This window comes from Cydia strobilella, chromosome 2 (genome assembly GCF_947568885.1).
Source record: "Cydia strobilella chromosome 2, ilCydStro3.1, whole genome shotgun sequence".
Taxonomy (NCBI): Eukaryota; Metazoa; Arthropoda; class Insecta; order Lepidoptera; family Tortricidae; genus Cydia; species Cydia strobilella.
The window spans coordinates 25,369,209-25,394,947 of record NC_086042.1 but is presented as its reverse complement, the minus strand read 5'-3'; the positions used below and the strand labels follow the sequence as shown (position 1 = coordinate 25,394,947).

The 25,739-nt window shown below is 37.4% G+C and overlaps 1 protein-coding gene across 1 annotated transcript in view; it reads left to right on the top strand.

Moving 5' to 3' along the window:
- Nucleotides 1-25,739, top strand: part of LOC134754451 (pikachurin) — a 173,940-nt gene that overhangs the window by 93,778 nt on the left and 54,423 nt on the right. Inside the window, exons 7-8 of the mRNA XM_063690786.1 lie at nt 3,908-4,109; nt 13,144-13,288. Coding sequence (XP_063546856.1) covers nt 3,908-4,109; nt 13,144-13,288 — 347 coding nt within the window. The remainder of the gene's footprint in view (nt 1-3,907; nt 4,110-13,143; nt 13,289-25,739) is intronic.

The window sequence follows — 25,739 nt, the reverse complement described above, 5'->3', positions numbered from 1 at the left end:
AGGTACCGTAAGAATATATTGGTTGCATTGCATTACGGCGTTGGCAGGATAACAGGTGTTGACAGGCGCATTAAATTTCGTCAACTCAAGTTTCCTAACTACGTCAGAGGCTATTTCTCACAAGATTTGCAATGTCACCAGCTATCAAATAACAACGTGTAACCACCCCCCAAACGATACATCTTCTGGCTTCAATTAATTTAGGTCCGCATAAATTTTCAGCGCCCCTTATTTTCGTACGATTGGGGCGGGTGCGTGACAATGCAGGAGGCCATAAGCGTCTCAAGTGACGCGTGATATACAATCAACATCTTGAAACGATTTATTGCCCGTGACACATATGCTGCATCACGCGTATACATACAGTTCCCACCATGTTAGGAAAATGTTGCTACGGACTACGGCGTAGCATTCGTACAACTCCTGCGCACCGATAGCGTTTAATTACTGAAAATAGGAGATTGATTCGAATAAATTTCATTTTATTTCACTTATCCATAAACTGGCTGCACACAAGAGATTCGCCGACGTGCTGGAATGGCTAAAAGTGCTATGACTAACCTCAAAAAGTTATGGAAGAATCGAGGTATAGGCCTTGTTACCAAAGTACGATTAGTGCGGGCGCTGGTATCTTCCATCTTTATGTACGGTGCAGAAACCTGGTGCATCAAAAGCTTGGACAAGAGCAAAATCGATGCTTTCGAGATGTGGTGTTGGAGAAAGATGCTAAGAATCCCATGGACGGCAATGAGAACAAATGAGTCCATTCTGAGAGAACTAAAAATCACCAAACGACTGTCAACAATCTGCCAGGAGAGGGCTCTCAGATTATTTGGGCACATAATGCGATCGCCACACCACAGCCTCGAACGTGACATCATACTGGGGCAAGTTGCCACATAGCCCTTGATCGCGTTAAATGGAGGGATATAGTTCTTGGTCACGATCCTCAGTCATGAGGGAACGACGAAGAAGAAGAATTCATAAACAATAACACAATTGTGTCTGAATGTTACATTATTCCCTGAAATAAATCATGCCTATTTACAATTAATAACAATAATATGTATATATTATTTAACAATTTGGTAAGGTTTTGATTTTGTTTTGACACGACATTAATTATTGGTCACGCTGATTAGTAGGTGTGTGAAATGCAATCAGAGTCTTATGCATCAGCATATGAGATACCTAATGACATCAATCAATAACAAATTGTTTAATTAGAATTGGCCTCCAGAAACAGAGGACACTACCAGAGGTAGTGTAGTAAAATTAATTTTGAATTTCAAAATTGCCGCCAAAAGTTGAAAAGGACATTTTTCGAAGTCAGCTACACGTTAAAAAAAGATTTTCGATTTTGGAGTATCGCTCGCAGACGTATCTGCATGTTAAAAAATTAAAATAAAGATTTCCGATGTCAAGTAGATTACTTTCCTAGCAGATAATATATATCTTCAGGGTTCGATTAATTTACGCAAAGTGTTTCGATTCGCGCCGCGTAACTTTTTCAGCACCCTCGCATTCGCACCCTCGGGGCGCGAGCGTGACAGAGCAGGAAGCCATAAGCGTCTCAAGTGACGCGTGGTGTACAGTCAGCATTTATGTCTACAAGCTATAAGCCACACAGAAACACAAAAATTATCACCGCACTAACACGAGGATAATAAGAGTACTTACTGTTAAACATTGCAAATGAAATGAATCAAATCCAAATGAACGCTATTAAATATTTATCATTCAAAATCAACCTTCAAAATTCAATTCTATCATCCAACGTGAGGAAACAACTCAAAATATGACTTATTATCCTTGGCCACTCAATGCAACTGGCTCGTCAGTTTTTAAGTAACAAAGAGAGTCTTTACGAGCGTGGTGAAAAATAGTTTGATTTGTAATTTGTTCCCTAAGTTGTCATGTTCTATATTTTAAGTTAAAGTAGACAAAATTGAATTACTAGGTACCAACCTTATTCACAATGACGGGACTTAATCGCGTAAAATAAGTTTTAAATATACCTCCGACGTTTCGAGGACGGCGTCGTCCCCGTGGTCTCGGAGAAGACTGGCTAAAGTTGACATCAACATCTTCTAGGCGCGCAAGTTTTTCGAACTACCCGCACTTGGTCTTGTTTATTAACTTGAACGTTTTGCGCACTAGGGATGTATTTTACGCGATTAAGTCCCGTCGTTGTAATAATAATGAGTAAAAATCGTAAAAGTTTAAATCAGTGTTAGGTACCATCCGTTCGACAATAAGGGCTTGATAAATGTAAAACTTCGTTTTTTTAGAAAATGTGGCGGACAAAGAAAAATAAATGTGTGCTACACTAAACTGATCCGTTTACGATAGCTCGACACGCAAATTTGTCTCGAAAGTTTACCTATTTATTTATTTTGCTTTCTAATTCCAACTAGCACTGGATTTTTTTCCGAAACCAACGATGAAGGTTCGATGTTGGTCCGGTTTCGGGAGAAACCGAACTTGGGTCGAAACATGATTTTGGTGCCGAAACCAACCGAAACTACGGGCGGACACTACCGAAAATACAGTTTCGGTGCGGCTTAAAGGTTCGGCAGGTTTTTGACCGATACCGAACTTTCTACCGAAACATGATTTCTATGCCGAAACCAAAACCGAAACTTTGGTTGGGTCGAATACTACTTTCATAGCTGAATCTAACTATAGGTCACCTTCATCTATGTAGAATGTAGTGTTAAAGTTCTCCACTATAGCAAAGATAGATATAACTCCGTAATAGATGGATACAGTCTAAGGAAAAAACGTGCATCGAAAATCACGAAAATTTGATTCTCGGTCAGATGGCGCCACTACCTTTGGCCTACTCTCGTATAGAGGGCGTTGGCGGTTTCGTTTGTTATTTAACAATTTTAACGCATATCAGTGAAAGAACATGGGTCAAAATCATAAAAATAATTAATGCAAATAAAAATAAAAAACATTTATCCATATTTAAATACATTTTAACGTATTTTTATAAATCTTTATTTTTAGTTTTAAAGTGTGTCGATAGATGGCAGTGAATTTACTGTAATTACAAAATTTACTATGACAGTACCGCTCTATCCTATTATATCGTCTTTGACTATAGTCAAGTGCTTTACTCTGACGACTGTACATTCATGGCATAAGCACTCCTTACCATAATGAAGCGCCCTCCCCAATCGTTCCACTTAACGTCCTGGGTTGTGTTATCGTCATCAACGGGCGTGTCATTCGATTTGGCGCTAAGTGCACTTTAATGCAATATTAAATCTGAAAATATAATGTACAATTGTCACCCTTTGGATTTCAGTTGAGATAACTGAATTTGGGATTGGCAGGCGTGACTGATTTACTTGTAAATTGAACTAACACAATTAATTTTTTACCGGAATATTTTTTTTAACTGTCATCCCAGTCCCGAAATGAAATAGTTTGAGAGAAATGTAACAATGAAAAGCTACTCATTAAAAAATCTTTTATAATTTTCTTTATTAATTATAACGATTTGCAATACCGAAGTGATCCCATAAGTGTTCCGTGAACAAAGTTTTGTACGGAACACTAAAAATTAATTACGTGCAATATTGAGCATTATCTGTTGCATGTTCAGCAAGAAATAGTTGTAATTTGAAAGTACGAGTAGTAGGCGAGGCGACGAGTAGTTTCGGGGAAGCCAGTTGCCAAAATTTGCCTGTTTGTATTTTAAGTATTGAGATTCCTTTTCGAATTAGGTAACTGACAGAAGTGAAAGACCGTTTTGTCGTATGTAGTCGTGACTCTCGGAAAGCGCTGATTTTTGTGACTTTCTAGTGAAGCCTTGAAACTTGATTCTTTAAATAAACTCCTATTCGTCCTTGAGATGGAAATTCATCTGCTTATAAATGTATTTTCTTTGTTTTAGACACAAAAATCACAACCCCGCGCTTCTCAGGGCACTCGTGGCTGGCGCTGCGCGCGCTCCGCGGTGCGTACAAGCGCGTGCGGCTGCGGCTGCGCGTGCGGCCCGAGCGCACGCGCGGCGTGCTGCTCATCACGGGCGAGCACGACGACCTGTCGGGGGACTACCTCGCGCTGCTGCTGCGGAACGGCCACGTCGAGCTCAGGTACGTGACTTGCGAAATTGCATGGAGAAATCATAAAAGAATTCATTGATAAAGTCGCCATGCACTTTTACGGCTGATGGTACGTTCAACTAGCACTAAATATAATAATTCGTAGCGCATTTGGTAGATCAGGGAGCCTAGCCAAGATGCCAATCGTTCGCTCCGCGGCTAACGAAACGGTAATCTCTCTCTATCACTCTTCCATATTAGTGTGACAGAGACATTAACGTATCGTTCGGTACGGGGCGTAAACGATTGGCTTCTTAGCTAGGCACTCTGGAGTATTTTCACGCACTTTAACATTGAACAGGGCAAATTATGCAATGTCAAGGGTTGAAAAATGATCATATTGCATTAAGGGTTTCTTAACCTTTCAACGATTATTCTTATTTCGAATTAACTATCCTGAAAAGTCTCGCGAAATAAACTTTTCACATAAAAAAAATTAACATGTTTTTTTTGTCGAAAAACATTGATAAGCACAAAGCACCTGGCAAGTGCAATTTTTTTTAAGTAGGTGACATTCTTCTGAAGTTCATAAGTTACTGTAAGTACATCGATAGAAAACATCACACAAATTAACACCACCCATTTGGCCAAAGTTAATTGATGTTTCCTAAACTTCTACTAGTGTTCCTTACGTGGCTATACCAAGAACTACCACATAGACTACCGTAGAAAGCACGTTCAACTACAAACTCCAGAGTTTACCTACGAGTATGTTAGATTGCACAAATAACTAAACACCAACCGTTTAGCCACAGTTGATTTAATTTTCATAAACTTCCAACTACTCCTGGAGGCCAATTCGAGCGTACATTTGACATCAAAATGATATCTAAATTATGTCATACCTATACACGCAAATTCGAACGTACACTGATGTAAAAATGATGTCATTCGATTATCGTGCATTTCGCTCGTACTTGTCCGTACATGTATTGGCACGAGCAAGAAGCAAGATCATTCAGATTTCATATTTATGTCAGTGGACGGTCCAGTTAGCTTGTTAGTTATCTTTCGCACGTGCATTTTGCTCGTATTTGTCCGTAGGTACATATAGGTACTATACCTACTGGTATAACAAAAAACCGTACAAGTGCGCGTCGGACTCGCCCACCGAGGGTCCCGTACTATTTAGTATTTGTCGTTATAGCGGCAACAGAAATACATCATATGTAAAAATTTCAACTGTCTATCACGGTTCATGAGATACAGCCTGGTGACAGACAGACGGACAGACAGAGGGACAGCGGAGTCTTAGTAATAGGGTCCCATTTTTAACCTTTGGGTACGGAACCCTAAAAATACATCATTCAGGTATCATGACGATGTCAAAATGTGTTAGAATTGGCTTCCTGGAGTCCATGCTTACACATAGAACAACGTACTCGTATTCCTACTACACGTTTAACAACAAACTCGCAAGTTATACTACGTTAAATTGCACCTAACTCTATGACCGACTTTTCGCTACGTCACGAATAACTCAGTTATATTCGTTTAGCGGCCTGAAGTGAACCTGATCCAATTATGGCCGCAAATGGTCTGTAAAACGGCGCTGGAAATATTCACGCAATTTTTAAACCTAGAAGTATCTCACTTCGCTAAATTGGGATTAGGTTAGCCGATAGTTTCAAATTTAAATAAACTTTGTATCCTAGCCTCTAGCGGCCCACCAAACAAGAAAAATTGTCAGGAAAATTTGAATTAATGGTATTAGAAAATGGAGTTGATTTTGCTTTCTTTTAAAATCAAACGAAACAAAGCAAAAGCAACTCTGTTCCATTTAATAATGATTCAAATTTCATTGGAGGTAATTTGTTCTAGTATTAGGACATTGAACCCCAAAAGGTTAGGGAAATGACAAGTTGCAGTGTTCCCCGTATTTGGCCGATGGAATTTCAAATGTTCTCAGCATAGAGTAACTTATACTAGAGCGGTACTGTCATAGTAAATTTTGTAACCCCAGTAAATTCACTGCCATCTGTCGACACACTTTAAAACTAAAAATAAATATTTATAAAAATACGATAAAATGTATTTAAATATAGATAAATGATTTTTTTTATTTGCATTAATTATTTTTATGATTTTGACCCATGTTCTTTCACTGATATGCGTTAAAATTGTTAAATAACAAACGAAACCGTCAACGCCATCTATACGACAGTTGGCCAAAGCTAGTAACGCCCTCTGAACGAGAATCAAATTTTCTTGATTTTCGAGGCACGTTTTTTCCTTAGACTGTATCCATCTATTACGGAGTTATATCTATCTTTGGTTCTCAGTTTAGAAAGTTTTCCTAACTATATCTTGTTTTAAGTTGCGTAGATACAGAGATTGTAATACAAAGAAATTAGAGCTAGAAGTTTAACGCTTTAATTTTTTTCATACCTAACAATTTTTAACAACAGTAACAAATATCAGAGATGTTCATGTCAAGGTTCAATTTGTATTGGAAATGGGGACTTGGCACTGAAAGTCGTAAAATGACGTTTTAAAATAAGAGCGTAACTTTGATTGTATGGGAGCGGTTTTTTGGCGGTAGGTTCGTGTGACTCTTAAAATGTTTTGACTGAATAGTAAACCTATATTATTAATAGCAGCAGCTACATAATACGTGTATAATTTTCTCTGACATCCTTTTTTAATACTTATGTAATTTTGCAAAGTTTCTAGGAAAAGACGGCTAGAATATCGCCGCCCACAATCTCTCTGCTTAGCCTTAAGGTTGACTGGTAGAGAATGCCTTATGGCATTAAGTCCGCCTTTTGTACTGTAAGGTTTTTCCTTTGTGCAATAAAGATTAAATAAATAAATATCGAAATATAATATAGGAATCCGAAGGTTAGAACTTAGCACTTAAATCCAAAGCCCGACTAGCAACAGACTAATTAATAGTTGCCGAGCCAGGCTTTGTTCCGATAATAACTATCGATTTTATATCAAAGTACTCATTGCAGGCTCTGGCCGAAGGGATAATAGCTGTAGGCTTAGCTCCAAGAAGATTAAGGAACCGGCCCGTTTTTATTTCCGAAAAGTGCTTTTTGATTTAGTTACTTAGGATTCCGTACCCAGTTTTTCGCTGGTAGAGTCCGTATAAGTTGCCATTATGAACGTTATATGTCAAAGATTATACTGATGACATTGCCGCACTTTGATATTGCAAATGCCATGCAGTTATCTTTGAGCTCTTTGTTATGAAACATCATGAAACCAACAAGGAAAATGGCAAAACGGCTGGTTTAAACCGAGCCCTAGTCTAGGCCTAGTTTCCATTGGTTGGAAGATCAGATGACATTTACTTACAACAAGAGTGCCTACGCCACTACATACATATTGAATCCAATACAATCATTACAATACAATTTAGCAAATGTAGTATTAACGGTAAAAGACGGTTTTTTGCGATCGACCCAGTCAGATTATCACCGAAAGATTTATTTTTGAGGATTCTAGGTATGAACGCAACTCAATATATAGTAGTTTTGCGACTGCTCCATAAAGAAAGGAATTAAAATACGAGTGTGGGTTTATAAAACGAATGAAATGAGGTTCATAAATGGTTCCCATAAATAAAACGTCATCTCGACTGATATTAGAATAGAGGCCAAATCAAATTTCTTTGTTTCTCAGAAATGTTCTGAATGTAATTAAAATATAGTAAAAATTACGATTCAATCACAGAAGGTTTGTTAATTATAGGCCATTAGGTTATCGCTTCTGAACATATAATAGGGAAGTCATGATATGAAAGTAGATAAATCTTAATACAAAACTAACAAAACCGTAGCAGCACGCTACCTTTAATATTTTTCATTACGTATGTAACACTCTCCCACCTGTCTCCCTAACTAACCCTAATTTACCCTACCTAGCTAACCCTAAATTTGTCTAAAATACTATACTATACTAATTCCAATAAGAAAATCTAAAATTCTAAAAATCTTTAAAATACCGCAATCCGAAATTACCTTTACTAATTAATATAAAATAATGTAAATAACCTAACGCAAATCTAATTATATAAGTTAATATCTTGAATTGGATCAGTAAATTGGCCAAATGATCGTCTTGTGTTTATGTAGAACCCTTCGTCATAACCGTTAATAGTAACCAAAATCCTTTTCGCATAATAGGAAAGAGTTATGAATAAAACAGTTAAAAATCCTAATAATGTTAAGTAATTAATAAACCATGAATTATGTCAGTGTAAAGTATGTCAGAGAATTTAGAAACGTCATTGCAAGTTTAAAGACAGTTTGTAAAACAAATGTAAAGTATGTCTTAATCAGACAAAGCCTGATTTAAATTGTAATCAATAAATAGTATGTAAAACATAATTTTATAAGTCTGAAGAATGTCTTAGTTAAGTCTTCAATAATGTATGTCAAAATAAGTAGTCTGTCGAATGTAATAGTCAGATGGTCAAAGTACGATCACTAATAAATGTCACAATTTACAAATATTTTGTTTTTGGGGTATAGATGTCGCCCGCTCCGCCGCGACTATCCGTGGTCATCATCCAGTTGCTAGGGCAGACCCCCGCCCCAGTTCTGAAGGAACTATCATGTGGTCCTGAAGGGACATCTTTTCATAATGACAGGGCTACTTCGTCATTTGCCCTGAACATTATTTTATGACATTTTTCTTCATAAATGAGAGGACATCAAAGGGACAATTTAACATAACAAAATACTGGTAGTTAGAGCAGCTGTATTTGATCCACTCCAATTTCCCAGAATACTGTAATTTTGTAATATATCTTAGTAGGTATTCAATGAAATAATATTAACCAAACTATAGTTGTAGTCATTTTGAATCACCTTTCGGACCAAAATAAACCACGATCTTGCTCTGCATCGATCTAGCTTGGGTAAATCACTCATTGATATATATTTTCAATAATAAAGTTTTATGATAATATGACCCTGTATTTTTAAGGTCGAATGTGAAAATTACAGATCTCTAGAAAACAGAATGAAATCGTCATACAGACTGCCAAAGGACAGGCAAAATAAATATTTCTTTTACAAACAAATTGATTCTACAATACTACATTATATTGTGGTTATTTGTTATGTTTTTCCCACAATATATTTTCTACCAGTAGTGTTGCAAAGGACCAAATTATATTCAAAATCATAAATATGTCAGGTTTGTCAATGAGTCATAAATAAGTGTATGTAATACAATTCTAACAATCCCTAAACCCACACTACATCCTAGCTACCTCTATTTAAATTTAACCCATAAACCCATAATTATACTCGTACTATGTAGTTTAAATAGCCATAAATATATCGGAAGCGAACCTAGCTAACTACTGTGAAGATCTAATGGCTTTGTTATATAAAAATTATAAACCTTGATCAATCCTACAATTCCCTAAACCATACAAATATAAACTCTAACCCTAACAGTTAAACTAACCAACTAATCTATCGATATAATTGCAAACTAACATCCCGGGATGTACATTTAATTTACTCACGTAATTTCTCGATGTGCAATGAGAAATTCCTAGGCTACAGCTAACTAAGACGAGTGGAGACACCTCGATTTAGAACTGACCCCCTATTTCTCCACGTGGACCAGCATCAGCGATAGGGTTTGGGACAGCCGATGTAGGTCGGGAAAAAGGTAATGGGATAGTTGGTCTAGAATCTGGCTTTTTTAAGAAGTCTAGATGACAACCCAAATTGTCCAGACCCCAGGGGTTAGAACCTGTCCTTGTAAACCCAGGAACTGTCAGGGACCCACCTGATATTATCAAAATGCACAGTAGGAGAATTAAGACTGTCGTTGTCACCGTAAGGTACCCGCCCTATCTCTCCATCTGCCCAGCACTGTACTGGATCGGAATTAGTTCTCTCTACCCCATAAGTTATTTAAGAAAACTGTGAGATAAATTGCAAAACTAACTTTAAAATAATATATAAAGTACTCCAACCAAAATCATTCCAGTGCTAAATATCACTAAAATAATCCAGGTCAAAACACTATATATATTAAGCACAATTAAAACATAAATTAATAAATTGCACTATGAACCAAACATGACTTTACAACCTTTAATAATATATTGATTTGTAAGTAAAATTTCACCAATATATTTACTTACATTAGCACTTGTCTAGGCACAAATCAACAAACAACTAATAATTACAATTCACTAAATAGTTTATAAATGACACTATGAACAAAACAAACTTTACAATCTTAATAAATTTATTGATTTATAATTTAGACCTCACTAGTATTATATCAAACACTAGCGCTTGTTTAAACCACAAACCAATAAAACAATTAAACCCACTAAATAAACACAATCTAAAATGCACTTCTCTAAAAATATTCAAGTTAAACCCCACAATAGATTACACCATATTATGCTCCAATCCGAACTCTACCAGCATCATAAGATACTAGCAAAATCTAGACCAGGACACAATATATGTAACCTAAATAGACCTAACCTACACTAGAGAACTTCTTCCAACGCTCCGCGAATGGCCACGAGAATTCCCCGCAAAGGGGTTTTATGAAATCCCTTCCCAGATCCCGATTTCCCCGCTCTAGCAAACTCCTTGCACCCCATTGGTAACACCTAAACCAATCCTGAATTTCATGATTCCGTACTATCCTATACAAATTACTCTTTATTTCCTAATTAACATAAGGTCCAAATTGACCTACTTAATGGGTGTAGCCAAAACTATTCCTTCTCGTCGGTGGGATGTCTTTAAAATTTTTATTCTAAACGTCTTTGTTTTTCTATATAGACACATATTGTAGGGATACGCCCTTTTTTAATTCTTAATAATATGGTTCAATTTTGCATATAATATTTTACAGTCATAACTTAACTTTTATCGTTACCGTGAAATCCGAGTTGGTATTTTAAACAAACACTTGAAATTAATAACCAAACTAACTTTGCACAAAAATTTATAACGCAAAAAGCTTTATGACATTGAAATAAAGTTCAAATTATTTTAAAAATAAGTTTCTTAATATATTGGTTTACTATATCAGCTAAACTCTCCAAGTGGTGTATCTAGAATTTCAAATAACAAGGTCCACTTAAGATATGAAAAGAAATATAGCTGTTTGAATTACCGTGAGACACAAGAATGGAATTTAACCGACTCAAAATAGAACAATATTATGTTTACATATAATGCTAACATGGAAAGGGAGCCTCTGACATGTTACACGTACTTATAGATAAAATGTAAAGCACGCCGATCCGAATTCAATAGTTAGCCGAACAAAGCCGTGGGCTGTAACTGTTAATTAGTGCACGGGGGTTATCAAATTTCCTCCAGCTTTTACAGGAAATGGTTTGTTTTGCGGGATTGCGGTTGTTTTGATTTGCTGAGACAGATTTTTTGCGTATTATTGTATTGTACCCTTGTCCTGTCGCTCGCGTGTTTGATTTCCTAACAGTCGCTGCTGAAATGGAATGGCGTAACAAGTAAACCTCAGAAAAACATTTGATCTGACTAAATATTGCACTGTTTCACTAATGCACCTGCTGTGGCCATCCTAACGTCACCTTGACCTTGACCACGCGTGACTGACTGATTTTCAGTGGGCCATAAACGACACGTATACTTAGAATCGTTTTAATAATTAATGACAAAACCCTTTCGCTTATTTATACCTACTAAAAAGTCGTCCTAAGGTAATGTCATTTTTGATTAGGATTTGCTTGTATTAAAAGGACATGTGTTGTGAAATTATACAGAATAAGATTTCCATCAAAATATCATATATACGTTCGTATAATATAGTCTACAGTTACAGTACAGTTGTAACACGGCTTTCTGTAATTGGCCAAAACTCGTTAAAACAGCAACACCTTTAACAGACCGCCCGCCCGTGGACCTGGTGTATTTTCAGTAAGGTTTACCCGCTAATTAGATACCAGTGCCGCTGCAGCAATGGTACTAAGTTAACGTACTGATATAACACCACTGTGCCCCTTAATTAGTCCGATGCAGTATCACAGTTCATTTCGGCTTTGAGCAATTAAATGATTGGTTTTGTAGGGATTTGCATGGATTTTGCGTGCGCTGCTAAATGGTGACTTTGCTTTGACGGATTTAGGCTAAATAAATCTGACAGGATTAGTCAAACACGAGTACAGGATAAAGGTACGAGTATACCAGAAGTTGATAAAGCGCATGCACAGTAAAGTGAGTTACCCATTGCGTTTTTTCCATATTTTTTCTGAATAATGACAATTTCTTTCTTGCGTCAAAACGTTATCACTTGTATTTGTATTTTAATACCATTATACATACAAATATCAATATATAATCATCATACACATGTGATCAGCTTATGAGAGGAGCCTCTAGACGATCCTAAAGTTGACTAAAATGTTAATGTTCATATTGGACTAATACAAATTCATCATCATTTTTCAACGAATTAATGTAGATTTATAGACTTTTTAAAGTCTATTATTTTAACGTCACGCTTTAGTCCCTAATTTACTTAAACGTGAATAAAAGAAAATATATCTGACATTGATAAATTACTGGTCTCGTTGTAAAATAATATTTCCAACCGACTTTTAAAAATTAATACCGATTATGTCTGGTCAATACGCGTGTACAAAGAAAGTTTTTGAAGGTCGAAAGTCGGAGACATTGTCACACGCGTGACAGCTACGACGTAGCTGTGTTATGAATTATGAAATACATAAAACATAGCTTAGGCTTCTTACTTCGGAGACAATGAAAGTGTTACTTTTTTATACACACTGACGTCAGGTTGGCAGATGAACCTTTTTTTTAAGTAAGTAGCTAATGTTAGGGAGAGGTACACCCAGCTGCAAAAGTGCCACATTCCATTCATAAAGTGGGTATGCACTTTTACAGCTCGCTGTACATTGATTTCTATTAAAGATACATTGAGGTAGGTAGTACTCTTAAAAAATCTTAGTTCACCCGCCATCTTGACGCTCACGAAGAATCCTAATATAATGTATGGTAATTTGTAAATATTTTCGTCCCAGGTTCGACTGCGGCAGCGGCGCCGGCGTCCTGTGGTCCCCTGAACCAGTCCGCCTCGGCCACTGGAACGTCATCTCCGTATACCGCCACCGCTGGGACGCTTGGCTGAGGCTGAATAACGGCAAGCGAGTGCGCGGCCGGTCTAAGGTAAGGTGTACATATATTTGTAAATTTTGTCGTCCAGGTTCGACTGCGGCAGCGGCGCCGGCGTCCTGTGGTCCCCTGAACCAGTCCGCCTCGGCCACTGGAACGTCATCTCCGTATACCGCCACCGCTGGGACGCTTGGCTGAGGCTGAATAACGGCAAGCGAGTGCGCGGCCGGTCTAAGGTAAGGTGTACATATATTTGTAAATGTTGTCGTCCAGGTTCGACTGCGGCAGCGGCGCCGGCATCTTGCGGTTCCCTGAACCGGTCCGCCTCGGCCGCTGGAACGTCATCTCCGTATACCGCCACCGCTGGGACGTTTGGTTGCGGCTACTGAAAGGCTTGCTTTAATAGCATTGGGTACTTAGTCATTGCCCACGTCTAAGTTCTTCATTCACCATCTGACAATGCTGACAAGAAGCACTTTTATGTTCGAGTACTTTTGAGGATTTCAGTAAAAAGTAATTCGGGCGGTAATTCAATAAATGACAAGTAACTGAAGTACCCAATATTCCTTTGACCTTATGCAAATTTAATATAAGCCCATCAAAAGAGAAACAGGTCATCACATTGTTTACAAATTCATTGTATCAGGATAAATACTTATGCCTATATTTTATATCGTATATTTTCTTAATAAATACTATATATCTGGGAACAAAAGATACAAGAAAAATACAATAATATAGCTACAAAGTGACTAATTTGGAGCGTCTTCCAAGTATATTCCGAAAAGAGGATTCTAAGAAAGGCGAGGGGGTGCTACAAAAGCAAATGCATTTACGTCCTTTTGTATTTAACACAGTAAAGTTTTCCTTTGAGGAATTTTCAGCTCGTTAGCGGTTTATTGCGGGGTATTTTATGGGCAGTTTTGTTGGGGCCAAATAAAAAATTCAATCAGCTTCATAACTGGTAGTGAAAAAATACTACCTAAGTGGTGTTTTTCCACCTTTTATGTAGATGCTAGAATCAATTAGAAAGCCCGTTATTTTTTTTGTATAGGATTAAATATTTAGTATATTTGCTAGTTTATTAAAGGTTAACTAAATAAAACTAAAATACATCTACAAAAATTAACCTATTATTATGTTTTTTACAAAAATTTATTTCTTCTTTGAATTACAAGCACCAGCTGCAGTTCGTTAATTGATACGATAATGAGAATGTTGAAAAAAACATGTGGTGTAATCGACCCATGTATCTCCAACATTACCCGCTACTTTTTAGGGTTCCGTACCCAAAGAGTAAAAACGGGAACCTATTACTAAGACTCCACTATCTGTCTGTCTGTCACCAGGCTGTATCTCATGAACTGTGATAGTTACAGTTCTTTTTTTCACAGATGATGTATTTTTGTTGCCGCTATAACAACAAATACTAAAAACAAAATAACATAAATATTTAAGTGGGGCTCCTATATAACAAACGTGATTTTTTGCCGTTTTTTGCGTAATGGTACGGAACCCTTCGTGCGCAAGCGACTTGCACTTGGCCAGTTTTTTTATTACTTAAGGATGACTCACGCCAGAACGGTCCGGGTTCGAGTCGGGTTTCTATAGAAAGCATCACGTAATCACCGATGATCCGTCATAGAAAACAAAGTGTCGCAACTGTCGCAAGGCTCGGCTCGTACCGGTTCTAGCGTGAGAGCGTGAGATCCTTTACTCGCGTCGCTGTTAGATACTTAAGTCATGCATCTTTCAGTTACTCAAATTAATACTTATCAAAAGTAATAACTTGGAAAGACACATTGATAAATGATTAACACGAGATCATCATAGCCATAACGACGGGCAGACAAACAGGTAATAGGGACATTAAAAGCCTGAAAGCACAAACAAAACTGCAGCCTCGCTTCCCGGCCTCATTTCTCATTCACCTCGATTAAATTCAACAGCACATTTCGGGCGTTATTCGAGTGTTTTAAAACAATGAGGTAATTCTTGATGCCCCGGCCGGGAACGTCGGATTTAAGGCTATTGCATAATTTAATGAGTTTTTGTTATTTACCATGCCGGTGTGATGGACAGGTTTATGTGCCGAAATTGCATGTTACGTGCAGTGCTGCATACAGTCGAATATTTATTTCGTTTTAGTGGAATATAAGCCGCTTAGGCACTCTCATGGCATTGTTGATTTAGTAAGTTCGTAACAGTCAATATGACTGAATTTGGCATGACTCCAGCAAGCCATTAAACGCTTAAATGCAGTGTATTTAACCCTTTTCATGTGGTGATCCACTTTTTCGCCACCCTCTTACCTTTCATTACGTTACCTGTATTGCTCGTTCGTATTATTTCTTTTTTACCGTGTTTACTAGCCTACGATGCTCTTATTTCGTAAGCCCAGTAGGATCTAGCCCCACAGGTTAAAAAAGACTGGTTAGTGTAAAATAAAGAAAGAAAAAATATACACAGCACGAACGTCCACACTCAACCGCGTTCGAGCACGCACTGCAGATGCGTACTGCCATCGCTGGCCCACTACCTTTTGGCCGACGAAAAACCGATACTGTGGCCATCCCATCGCCATCACGCCGCGCCGCGCCATCCGATATCACTACCCTCTCATACCTACTCTGTAGAGGAGCCATAACATTTCATACAAGTTATATAGTTATACTTTAATTTACGAAAACACAAAAATAATGTTCAAATGGCGGACTTAATGTCTAATTGTGGATTTTGACAGAACAAAGTACGGTTCTTTTTGGAGCGAATGCTAATGCGGTTTTTACATTGGATGCGTATCGTATCCCACTCGCAAACCGGAGCGACGTGCGAGCATCGCTAATCACTGCATTATATCTGTCTCTCTAACTCCATCCGCATCAGTGGGTACCCATGATAACCGCCTAAGCTACTTGATAAGCAATGAAAACTCCAGATATTTTGCAAGTAATCAAATTTATAACAGGAAACGTAGTGATCGGTTGTTCTTAGCTAACATGCCGTATCTGTATTCAGTGTCAAAGTAACATAAGCCTTTTGAGTTATGAGTGTTATGACGGCATTCAGTTCGACCAGTGTTTCTCAAACATTCTTGCCGACGTGGGCTCTATTTCTTTGTGCTAAACTGTTTACTTGTGGCAGTATTTGCAGTGATTAAGCACTACATCTATAATTTCCGAAACACTAAATGTTAAACATTTTGAGGGGACAATCCCAGAAATCAGCTATTCAAAAAGCAGAATTTCGAATTTTTTGTACTTTTCGGTGGCTAAGCTAAACCAGTACCGTACTTATCCGTTACATAGCCGGGCTTTTTGCGGTTTTCTGTAAAGGGTTTCGTAATACATCAACGATCTTTTATAATCGGGTTTTGAGTCATCAGAAAGTTTGATATATTTTTTATCAAGATTTTTAACATTTGAACAACGGAAACCCAACGAAGCCTTTTCTTTTCATAGATGAGATGGGCAACCTGGGGTACGCGGAGCACACTTTGAGAACCGAAGACATGGGCGGTGTTATAAAGTAATAGCAATTTGCGGGGGTATTGTACTTTAATAATTAATTTGAAGGGTGTCGTAACCGAGACCTTTTGCATTTTCTACAACGTCTTTACAACAATAAGCAATTTAATCATATAACTCAAGGTATTGACGAACATAATTATTCTTAAAATTATGAGTTACAACACTAGGGACTAGCGGCCAGATTCGAAAAAATGCTTATAAGAAGTCACAGCGGTACGATACCGATCTCTCAGTGTCAAAAGTGACATTTCTTCAACTAAAAACGTGCCGCTGTGACTTCTTATAATAAGCATTGTTCGAATCTGGCCCTAGGTGTCTACTTTTAATATTGTGTTTTGTATCGTTTCATTTATTGAGGTGTGCACTGTCCAATAAAGATTATTGTATTGTATTGTATTGTATTGTATTGTATTGTATTGTATTGTACTATACGAGTACGACATGCTGGTTTTATTTTTATTGGCATACTCGTAATATTTCATGTTAAGTGTAATTTCTTGCTTATTTATGGCTTTCTAAACCTTTATTAAAATCTACTATTTTCAGAACATATGGAACCTAAATAATTATCTATATTTGCATGCTGCCATTGGCTAAACATGTGATACTGCTTATAATGATTATGTGAACTTAAAATTACCATGTTTAAGCAAATAAATAATTATCTTATCTTATAAAATACATTTTAATAGCAAGCTATTATGCTTTTGCTATGCTATGCTATCAAAAACAAAACTCATCAGCAAAAACACACTATAAATAAAATATCAGAATTCATAGTTTGACTAGAGAACCCTAAAACGAGCAATTAAAAAGTTATTAAGCTAAAATTGAGTTTGTTATTTAAAAGTGAAAAGGCCTGCGGCTAGAATTATCCACCGAAATTATTATTAACGTTAAAAATAGAACTCGATAGGACTCTCATACTATGCTGGGCAGCTAAAGTTTCAAACCAAAACTTTTTGAGGTTTAACGAATCATATTTTGTTTGGTCAACTATTTCAATATACAATTTGTGTTCCTGCCGGTGAGTAAGGTTGCCAGAGCTCGAGGGAGAGGAGTGTTAGGGTCGGCAACTAATGTAACTAATGTCTAATTCCTGCCATTTTCTACTCAGATAACTACTCTAAATAGTTAACTGGAAGAGATAAGTTTGCCTTTACATTTTCTATGAAGTATTGTAATTATAATATCGTGTATGAAGTGCGTACTACTGCTAAATATATAAGGTAAATACAGGTATTAACGGGGGGCGTTAGGCAATTTAAGAATCGATCATAGTCTTTAAGTATTCAGGTTGCCCTCAAATATACTTTTCCATTTTTATATGCTAATATTATGTTTCTAATAGGTAATTACTAAGTTAAATGTACCTAAATAAAGCATTATGATGTAAAAAAATATTTATAAAGTTACTGAGTCGATTGTTACTATTGCCGATCCATAATAATGACCGTGAAGTAACTAACGATTTTTTAATGATCTTGATATGGAGAGGGAAAGACGAGCCCTATTCATCCGGTGTAACATGCTCGCACGCAAATTCGCAAGGTGTACGAACAGTGTCAAAGTGAGGCTGTTTCGGGCATTTTGTCAGTTTTTGTACACTTGCCAACTCTGGGTAAACTTTAATAGGAAAGCATTTTCAACTTTGCGAGTTCAGTACAATGACGCTTTTCGAATACTACTGAGGTTACCCAGGTACTGCAGCGCGTCGGGCATGTTCGCTGAGGCAGGGGTCCCCGACTTCTTCGCCGTCATCAGAATAGGATCGCAGGTTTCTGGGAGAGATTGAGAAATTCAGACAATCGCATACTTAGGACCATCTCCGAGAACCTAAACAGCCCAATATTCCGTTACTGGTCATCCGTTCATCAGAACGAGAACAAAAAGTAAGTTAAGACTGTACTTACATCGTACCTATTGTAACCTATTAATAATGCAAATGAGACTAGTCAATGACATACCTATCGACTGAAGCAACTATTAGTATAAGTTTAATTTTATTGTATTGTATTTTAATTTTTACTCTTATTTTTACCTAATTTTTCTTTGGACTTTTGTCTGAATTAGTGTTTTTAAGCAGCTATTGCCGATCGTGATAAGAAAAGGTATATGCGCAACAGTGAGACGTATTTGCCTAGGCTGGTGTGGTGACATAGTTTCCATAGTGGATTATTTTGAAAATTTCTAACGGTTTTATAAGGAGATTAACATTTTCTATTTCCAATATGAACGAAAATTTTCCAGAACGTCAGTCTTCCGTGACCACAGCTAGTGCAACCTAGCTGAAACGTCGGAAGAAAGCTAAAATAAAGGTAAAATTTAATCGCGTTAGATGACATTAATTATGTGTACAAAACGTGAGTGTTAGATCGGTAATACCTGCAGATTTTCGATGGGGCGTTGATAGCTGCGTTTACCTTACTATTGCTACCCCACTTCAATTCGGACTATAATACCCACATATTTGTAGGCGTTTTGGTGGGGATCGTGGAGGATGGATTTAAAGATCGAGTTCATATTACGTATACTCTCGAATGACATTGCCAAGTTTATCCTTTTCATAATTTTTACATATATCTTAATCGATGAAAACCTTTATCGAGTCCCAGAAGAAATCGATTAGCCAGAATATCAATTTCGGCTTTAATGAAAAGTAAACAGTAGTAGGATACTCTTGGAGGCTTAGGCGGATTTTCAAAATATGATATTGGTTTGATAATAATCTTATTGTGTCTCTCTCGCTCTCGTCCAAATTTTATTAGCAAAATTTATCATACTTCTTTAAATTTGAATATGCCTCATGTTATAAATAAATTAAAATAATAAGAAGCTGTGATAAGAAGGAAGTGACTTAGCGTGTGGCGCAGGAATTAGCTTTTGTACATCTTAGTATTTGCTGTCCTGTCCCTGTCCTGCAAACTGGACAGCGAGCAGGTCCTGGAACACCGGTCCAATCGCTTCCAACCAACTGAGCCACCGAAGCCCACCAGAAGCGCGTGAATTTTTTCATTCCTTCCTTTATGTTTGCAAGCCTTTAGGGAGGTGCATAAAAGAGAAAAAAATATATCGCTTGCTGTGCAGACGTACTTGATAAAAAAGTTTTTTATATCTTTTGGATTAAATCGACACCTCTCAAGGTCCTCTATCATTGGCTTCCGTTTTAGATTTGGTGAATTTATCAGATTCAGTACCTACCGGAAAACCCAAAAAACTTTAACGGGGTTCAAACTGCCAACAATTAACTCATCAAATTTAGGAACTCGGCGCGCCTGTTCTCGTCATTTGACGGGGGATTTTTCACCCTGACGAAAATCAATAACACGGACGGGTTAACTTTAACACGGGCAACAGGTAACTTTGAACCGAAGTTCTTACCTGAAAGCGATGAGTTCAGATATTTGACAGCAAAAGCTTATATTTCTTTCGTAAGCGTAAGATTCATCGACTTACAAGTTTAAGAAAAAATCGTATCTACTCCTAATTTTATTTTCAATCTAGGTGGACCGAAAATCAAAGATGATCACATTACCTGCGAATACTTGCATTTAAGTTTAATATATGTATGTGGTCACGTAGGCTCTTGAGTTTATTTGATAATAAACAATTTAAAAATATTAATAATTTCCTTAATTTAGAGAAAATATTAAAGCAAATAATTTGACGGTATATTAAAATAAACTGTTGAGAAGGGTAAGTCCAGGGTGTCAAGGGTTTAAGGGCTATAAAAGCCATAAAGATGTGTTAATTTGGCGCGAAGCCTTAAACATGAGTAATGAGGTTGGACTTGGATTTAATCGACGTTATTTTCTTACGATGGAGACAGTCATGCGTGTAGGAAGACATGTGGTTTGTGTGTACCATTACCATATACACAATTTAGGTGTGGTTTTCAGAAAAGGGTTTGTGATGCGTAATGGTGAAAGTGATGCTAAAATTTGTTTTTAGTTCGTAAAATATAGTGATCAACACCAACAACGTGGATTCTTCTTCCGTATATTCTTGTATGTATGTAGAGCAAGCTCTTTAGTGTTTTTGTTATAGAAGAAGCGTTTTGAAACAGTGTTTAGAAAAAAAAAGTTAAACAACTAAAACACTAGTTTACGGCAATAAATTTTAGTTGTTTTAATTCATTGCAAATGTGTTTTTGTTACCGGTCCCATATTGGGATACCCTCCTACAATTTAGGAGGGAATTTAATCTTCTCGGGTCCGTGGTGTAGGGTTGGAGCCGGCGTAGTTTTAATCGCGTATATATATATCTTTACTTGAAAATAGTTGTATTGTATAACTAGCCTTATGAACCGATTTTGCATATACAACCAGCCTTAAAGTTTATAGTCTATGATTGTTCATTATTTTTAGTATGTGGGTATTTTTGCACTTTGTAATTTTTCCTCAGTCACCCGTTGACCTCGAACGCTGTAAAGGGTTCGAAACGTCGGGATGTATTATAAATTCAATATACGCGATATAATCCGTTTTCATAGTTTTATTTCATTGCAAATGTTTTTTTAGGGTTCCGTACCCAAAAGGAAAAAACGGGACCCTATTACTAAGACTCCGCTGTCCGTCTGTCCGTCTTTCTGTCACTAGCCTGTATCTCATGAACCGTGATAGACAGTTAAAATTTTCACAGATGATGTATTTCTGTTGCCGCTATAACAACAAATACTAAAAAGTACGGAACCCTCGGTGGGCGAGTCCCACTCGCACGTGGCCGGTTTTTTTTTTCTTTTAACTAAGAACGGCCGTAAAACCACTAAAGCTATCCTAATCGTAATCCACGTAAATGTTCCTCATTACACGTATCACACGCGTATATAACATGAGTATTCAACGCGCCCTTAAATAGCGTCTGAGGGGCCGTAAGCGCTGAAGGGTTAACGGCTATAAAAAGCCGTAAAGGTTCAGGCTTAATTAAGCATATGTGGGTTGAGACTTTATATGTGGGTATTTTTATATGAAGGGATCATATAAAAATGCTTTAGCATTGAGAGGTATCTCGTAGGTGTCAGATTTTGAGTTGCCTTAAGACGTAGCAATCGAAACGATTTATTATTGTCTTTAATCAAATAAATAAAAAAGTCGAGGCTAGCTGTTCTTTCATTTCTTTAAACGTAACTTTATTCATTAGAACCAAAGTTCTATTCTAAATGGGAGATACTATTGTGAAGGCGATCATTGGTGCCTCATTTGCACAGTCCGACTCAAAGGGTTGTGGAAAATGAGCCACCATTTGGAGGGTAAAAGTTGGAAATGGGAGCGGAAAATGATAAACCGACTTTGATTAAAAACTATTTCACCGCTTTTCATGACATATGAAAAGATTTTGCTACAAGAAAACATCGTTGCTAATTTGTATGTCTTGTCCTTTTTATATTGGTGAGCAATAAAGAAGATTTGTATTGTATTGTGTTGTTGCTGCAAGAGAACACTCGCGCCGTTGTTAAGGCTAGTATATTGAGAAGACTGACAGCCTCTATCCATGCAACGCCGCACGTCTGGCATGGCGTGCCTCATCATTGTTGTGTTGTTGTTAGCGCTATTCACTCGTTCACTTTATTCTATCCCACACTGTCGACTTCGAAACGTATTTCATCATCACTACGATGTGCGGAGTCTAACAAGTTGTTCTAATTTTTTTCTGCTTTTTACTCAACAATAGTTCATCGCCATCCCAGTAGGTACATGGAAATAACCCAGTAACCAGTTAAAGTAGCTCCTCCTGTCCGATGGTCTCCGCGATTTTAGAAGAGGTTAAAAGCGTTTATTGAACTTAAATTACTATGTCAAATCTAAGCTATCACATTCAACTTACGTTCCTATTTTTTCCCGACTTCAAAAAAGGAGGAGGTTATCAAATCGACCGTTTTTTAGGGTTCCGTACCCAAAGGGTAAAAACGGGACCCTATTACTAAGACTCCGCTGTCCGTCTGTCCGTCCGTCTGTCCGTCTGTCCGTCCGTCTGTCCGTCTGTCCGTCTGTCCGTCCGTCTGTCCGTCTGTCCGTCTGTCTGTCTGTCACCAGGCTGTATCTCATAATCCGTGATAGCTAGACAGTTGAAATTTTCACAGATGATGTATTTCTGTTGCCGCTATAACAACAAATACTATAAAAAACAGAATAATATAAATATTTAAATGGGGCTCCCATACAACAAACGTGATTTTTTTGCTGTTTTTTGCCGTAATGGTACACAACCCTTCGTACGCGAGTCCGACTCGCACTTGGCCGGTTTTTTTGTATGTATGTTACCTCATACCTGTGTCTTTGCCTTGGTGAACCGATTTGTAAAATTGTTTTTTTGTTTGAATGTGTATATAGTCCCAAGTTGGTCCCGTTTTTGTTCATCCAAAACAGTACCATTTGATGAAGTAGAACTACTGATGATGATCCCAACATAGAACAATTATGTAATAAACTGGCCTCGGCGTGCTTTGCTCTGTCTAGGCTTGCCCCGACGTTGTCTACTGACAATCTCAAAAGAGCATATTTTGGATATTTTCACTCTATCCTCATACAAGGAGTAGACCTATGGGCCACATCCGCTGATCGAGATAGACCATTTAAACTACAAAAGCAAGCATTACGAATCATTGCTAGAAAAACGGCCGATCACCCAGCTAGGGACCTGTTTAGACACCACAAAATCTTGACGCTGCCCAGTGTATACATACTGACCGCTTGCCTATACGTTAGAGCAAATACGCACAACTACTCAGCTTACGGTGTTAGAAGCGATAGGCGTCGCGCGGTAAATCTACTCGCGCCCCCGCGGCGACGGTTGGCCAAGGCCCGAGCATCTCTCAGCGTCTTTGGGCCCAAAATATACAATAAAATTCCAATTGACATAAGAAATGCAGGCAGTGACACAATTTTCAAAAATAAATTAAAGGCGTTACTAATTAAATGTGCTTGTTACGATATAAATGAATTTGAAAACCTAAGTGATAATTTGCAGTATTAAGTAGTGGATATTTGTTGCATGCATCTTTTGTTTGTAATTTAATCGAATCGATGACACTGACATTCTGTAATTTAATTATTAATTTATAACATTATTCTATGATTATTAACTTGAACCAATAACTGACATTGAAATTGTATTTAATTATATCTATCGTACATTTAAGTCTTAAAGCACTTGAAATATGACGTGTAAAAAATTGTACTATTTTTACCAATAAATAATCTGAATCTGAATCTGAATCTGATGACCAGAACGGGCCTCGGGTCTTTAACAACGCATATTTAAATTTAGGCGATTTAAGTCATTTTCGTTATATTTGTTAAGCACAAGTAAGTTTTGAAGGAACATTTGTGTTAAGGTCTAGTTCTGATGATGGGTTCCATGAGGTCCAACTCCTCAAATCTTGATAGCTTAGATCCAGACCTTGAAACTTGAAACTTACCCGAAGTGCAAAAATGTTTAGTGACAGTTTGGCCAGACAGATGAAGAAACACTAAAAATGGAAAAATAAAATTTAATCTTTAAAAAAAGTAAAACCGACTTCAAACAGGAAAACATCTAATATTATCTCGTTTTATATGCGCTAGCAAACTGATACGTTTATTGTCGGTGCCAAGCTAAATAGTTACAATACTGGTTCTTTTGTTCTTATCAAACTATACCAGGGTTGGCATTCGGTTTGACGGCTACTTGACGATTTTAAGATTTGGCCTGGCACCGACTTCAAACGTATCAGTTTGCTAGCGCATATAAAATGAGATATTTTATTTTTTCCCGTTTAAAGTCGGTTTAACTTTTTTTTAAAGATTAATTTTATCAATAGACCAGTTCAATTGACATGGCCGCACAATACACAAACTCACCCAATCGGTTGTCGCAATGGACTTAGTTTGCATAACTCGATTTGTGAACTGAATATATATTAGTTTGGTTCTATTCTACATGCGGTTCATGTGACAAGTAGGTGATGTATGTACGTATTGGGAATAAGGTTAGAATTAAAACTATTGTATCCAATTTTCTAACTTAGGCGCACTGCAGATACACCTGAGTTCAGATTCTGAAATTGTAATGGTGCGCGTCCTTTGGCTGGACGCGTTTGGTATCAAAAGTCGTCGGCTAAACTGGGCCAGTGGGCAGAACGTGAATGTGCAGATGCACTACCATGAGCATTAGTGTCCGATGACACCCATTAGGCCGACCAACCGGCAAATCCAGACTTGGGATTTCTGGGTAGTGCTTGTTCAATATTCTAGTGCAAATCAGTTGTGCCATTCCCGGTAACATTCCCCATTTTGTATGGGGAAATTTCTCGCTCGGTAACATTCTCTATACAAAATGGGTAATGTTACCGGGAACGGCACAACTCTAAGTGCAAACGTATTGTTATTAAAAAGTATCTACACTTCACAGCAAAATCATCAACGTCCGATGTCGGTTTCTGTGGATACAGATATTCGTCCTCATTTATTCAGGACTGCTTATCAGTTACTAAGTCAGATTTAGTAACACAAATTCAGCCTGCGATAAATTAGATTTCCCAGTTCTGATCCATCAAACAGTTCTGCCAAAGTAAATCCAATTTCAAATCTAGATAATATATCTTCTCTCATCCTCGGCGTAATTTACCTACTCAAAGTTCCGCCTTATTTGTTAACTACAATATTTTATGAAGATTTTATTTTTTGCTAGATGTTTCATCTTAATTTTGTCTGAGGGATAAATGAATTATTCAGATCTTGCTAGATAGATTTTTGATTGATTCATCGACATCGTAAGTCGTGTTCGACAATATACCTATCACCAATATAATTACTATAGATACCACTACTATCTGCACTCGAGCTCCGTGTATGTTTTCGTGGCTCTTGAGAGTGTGTTGGAAGTAAGCGGGGTATTAGATGGTCAATCCGCAAGTTATGCCGATTGACTTATTGTCCTATCTCCCCTAGATGGGGCAGAGGGCGTCCACAGTGCGCCGCCATCTGGATCGGTCTTGA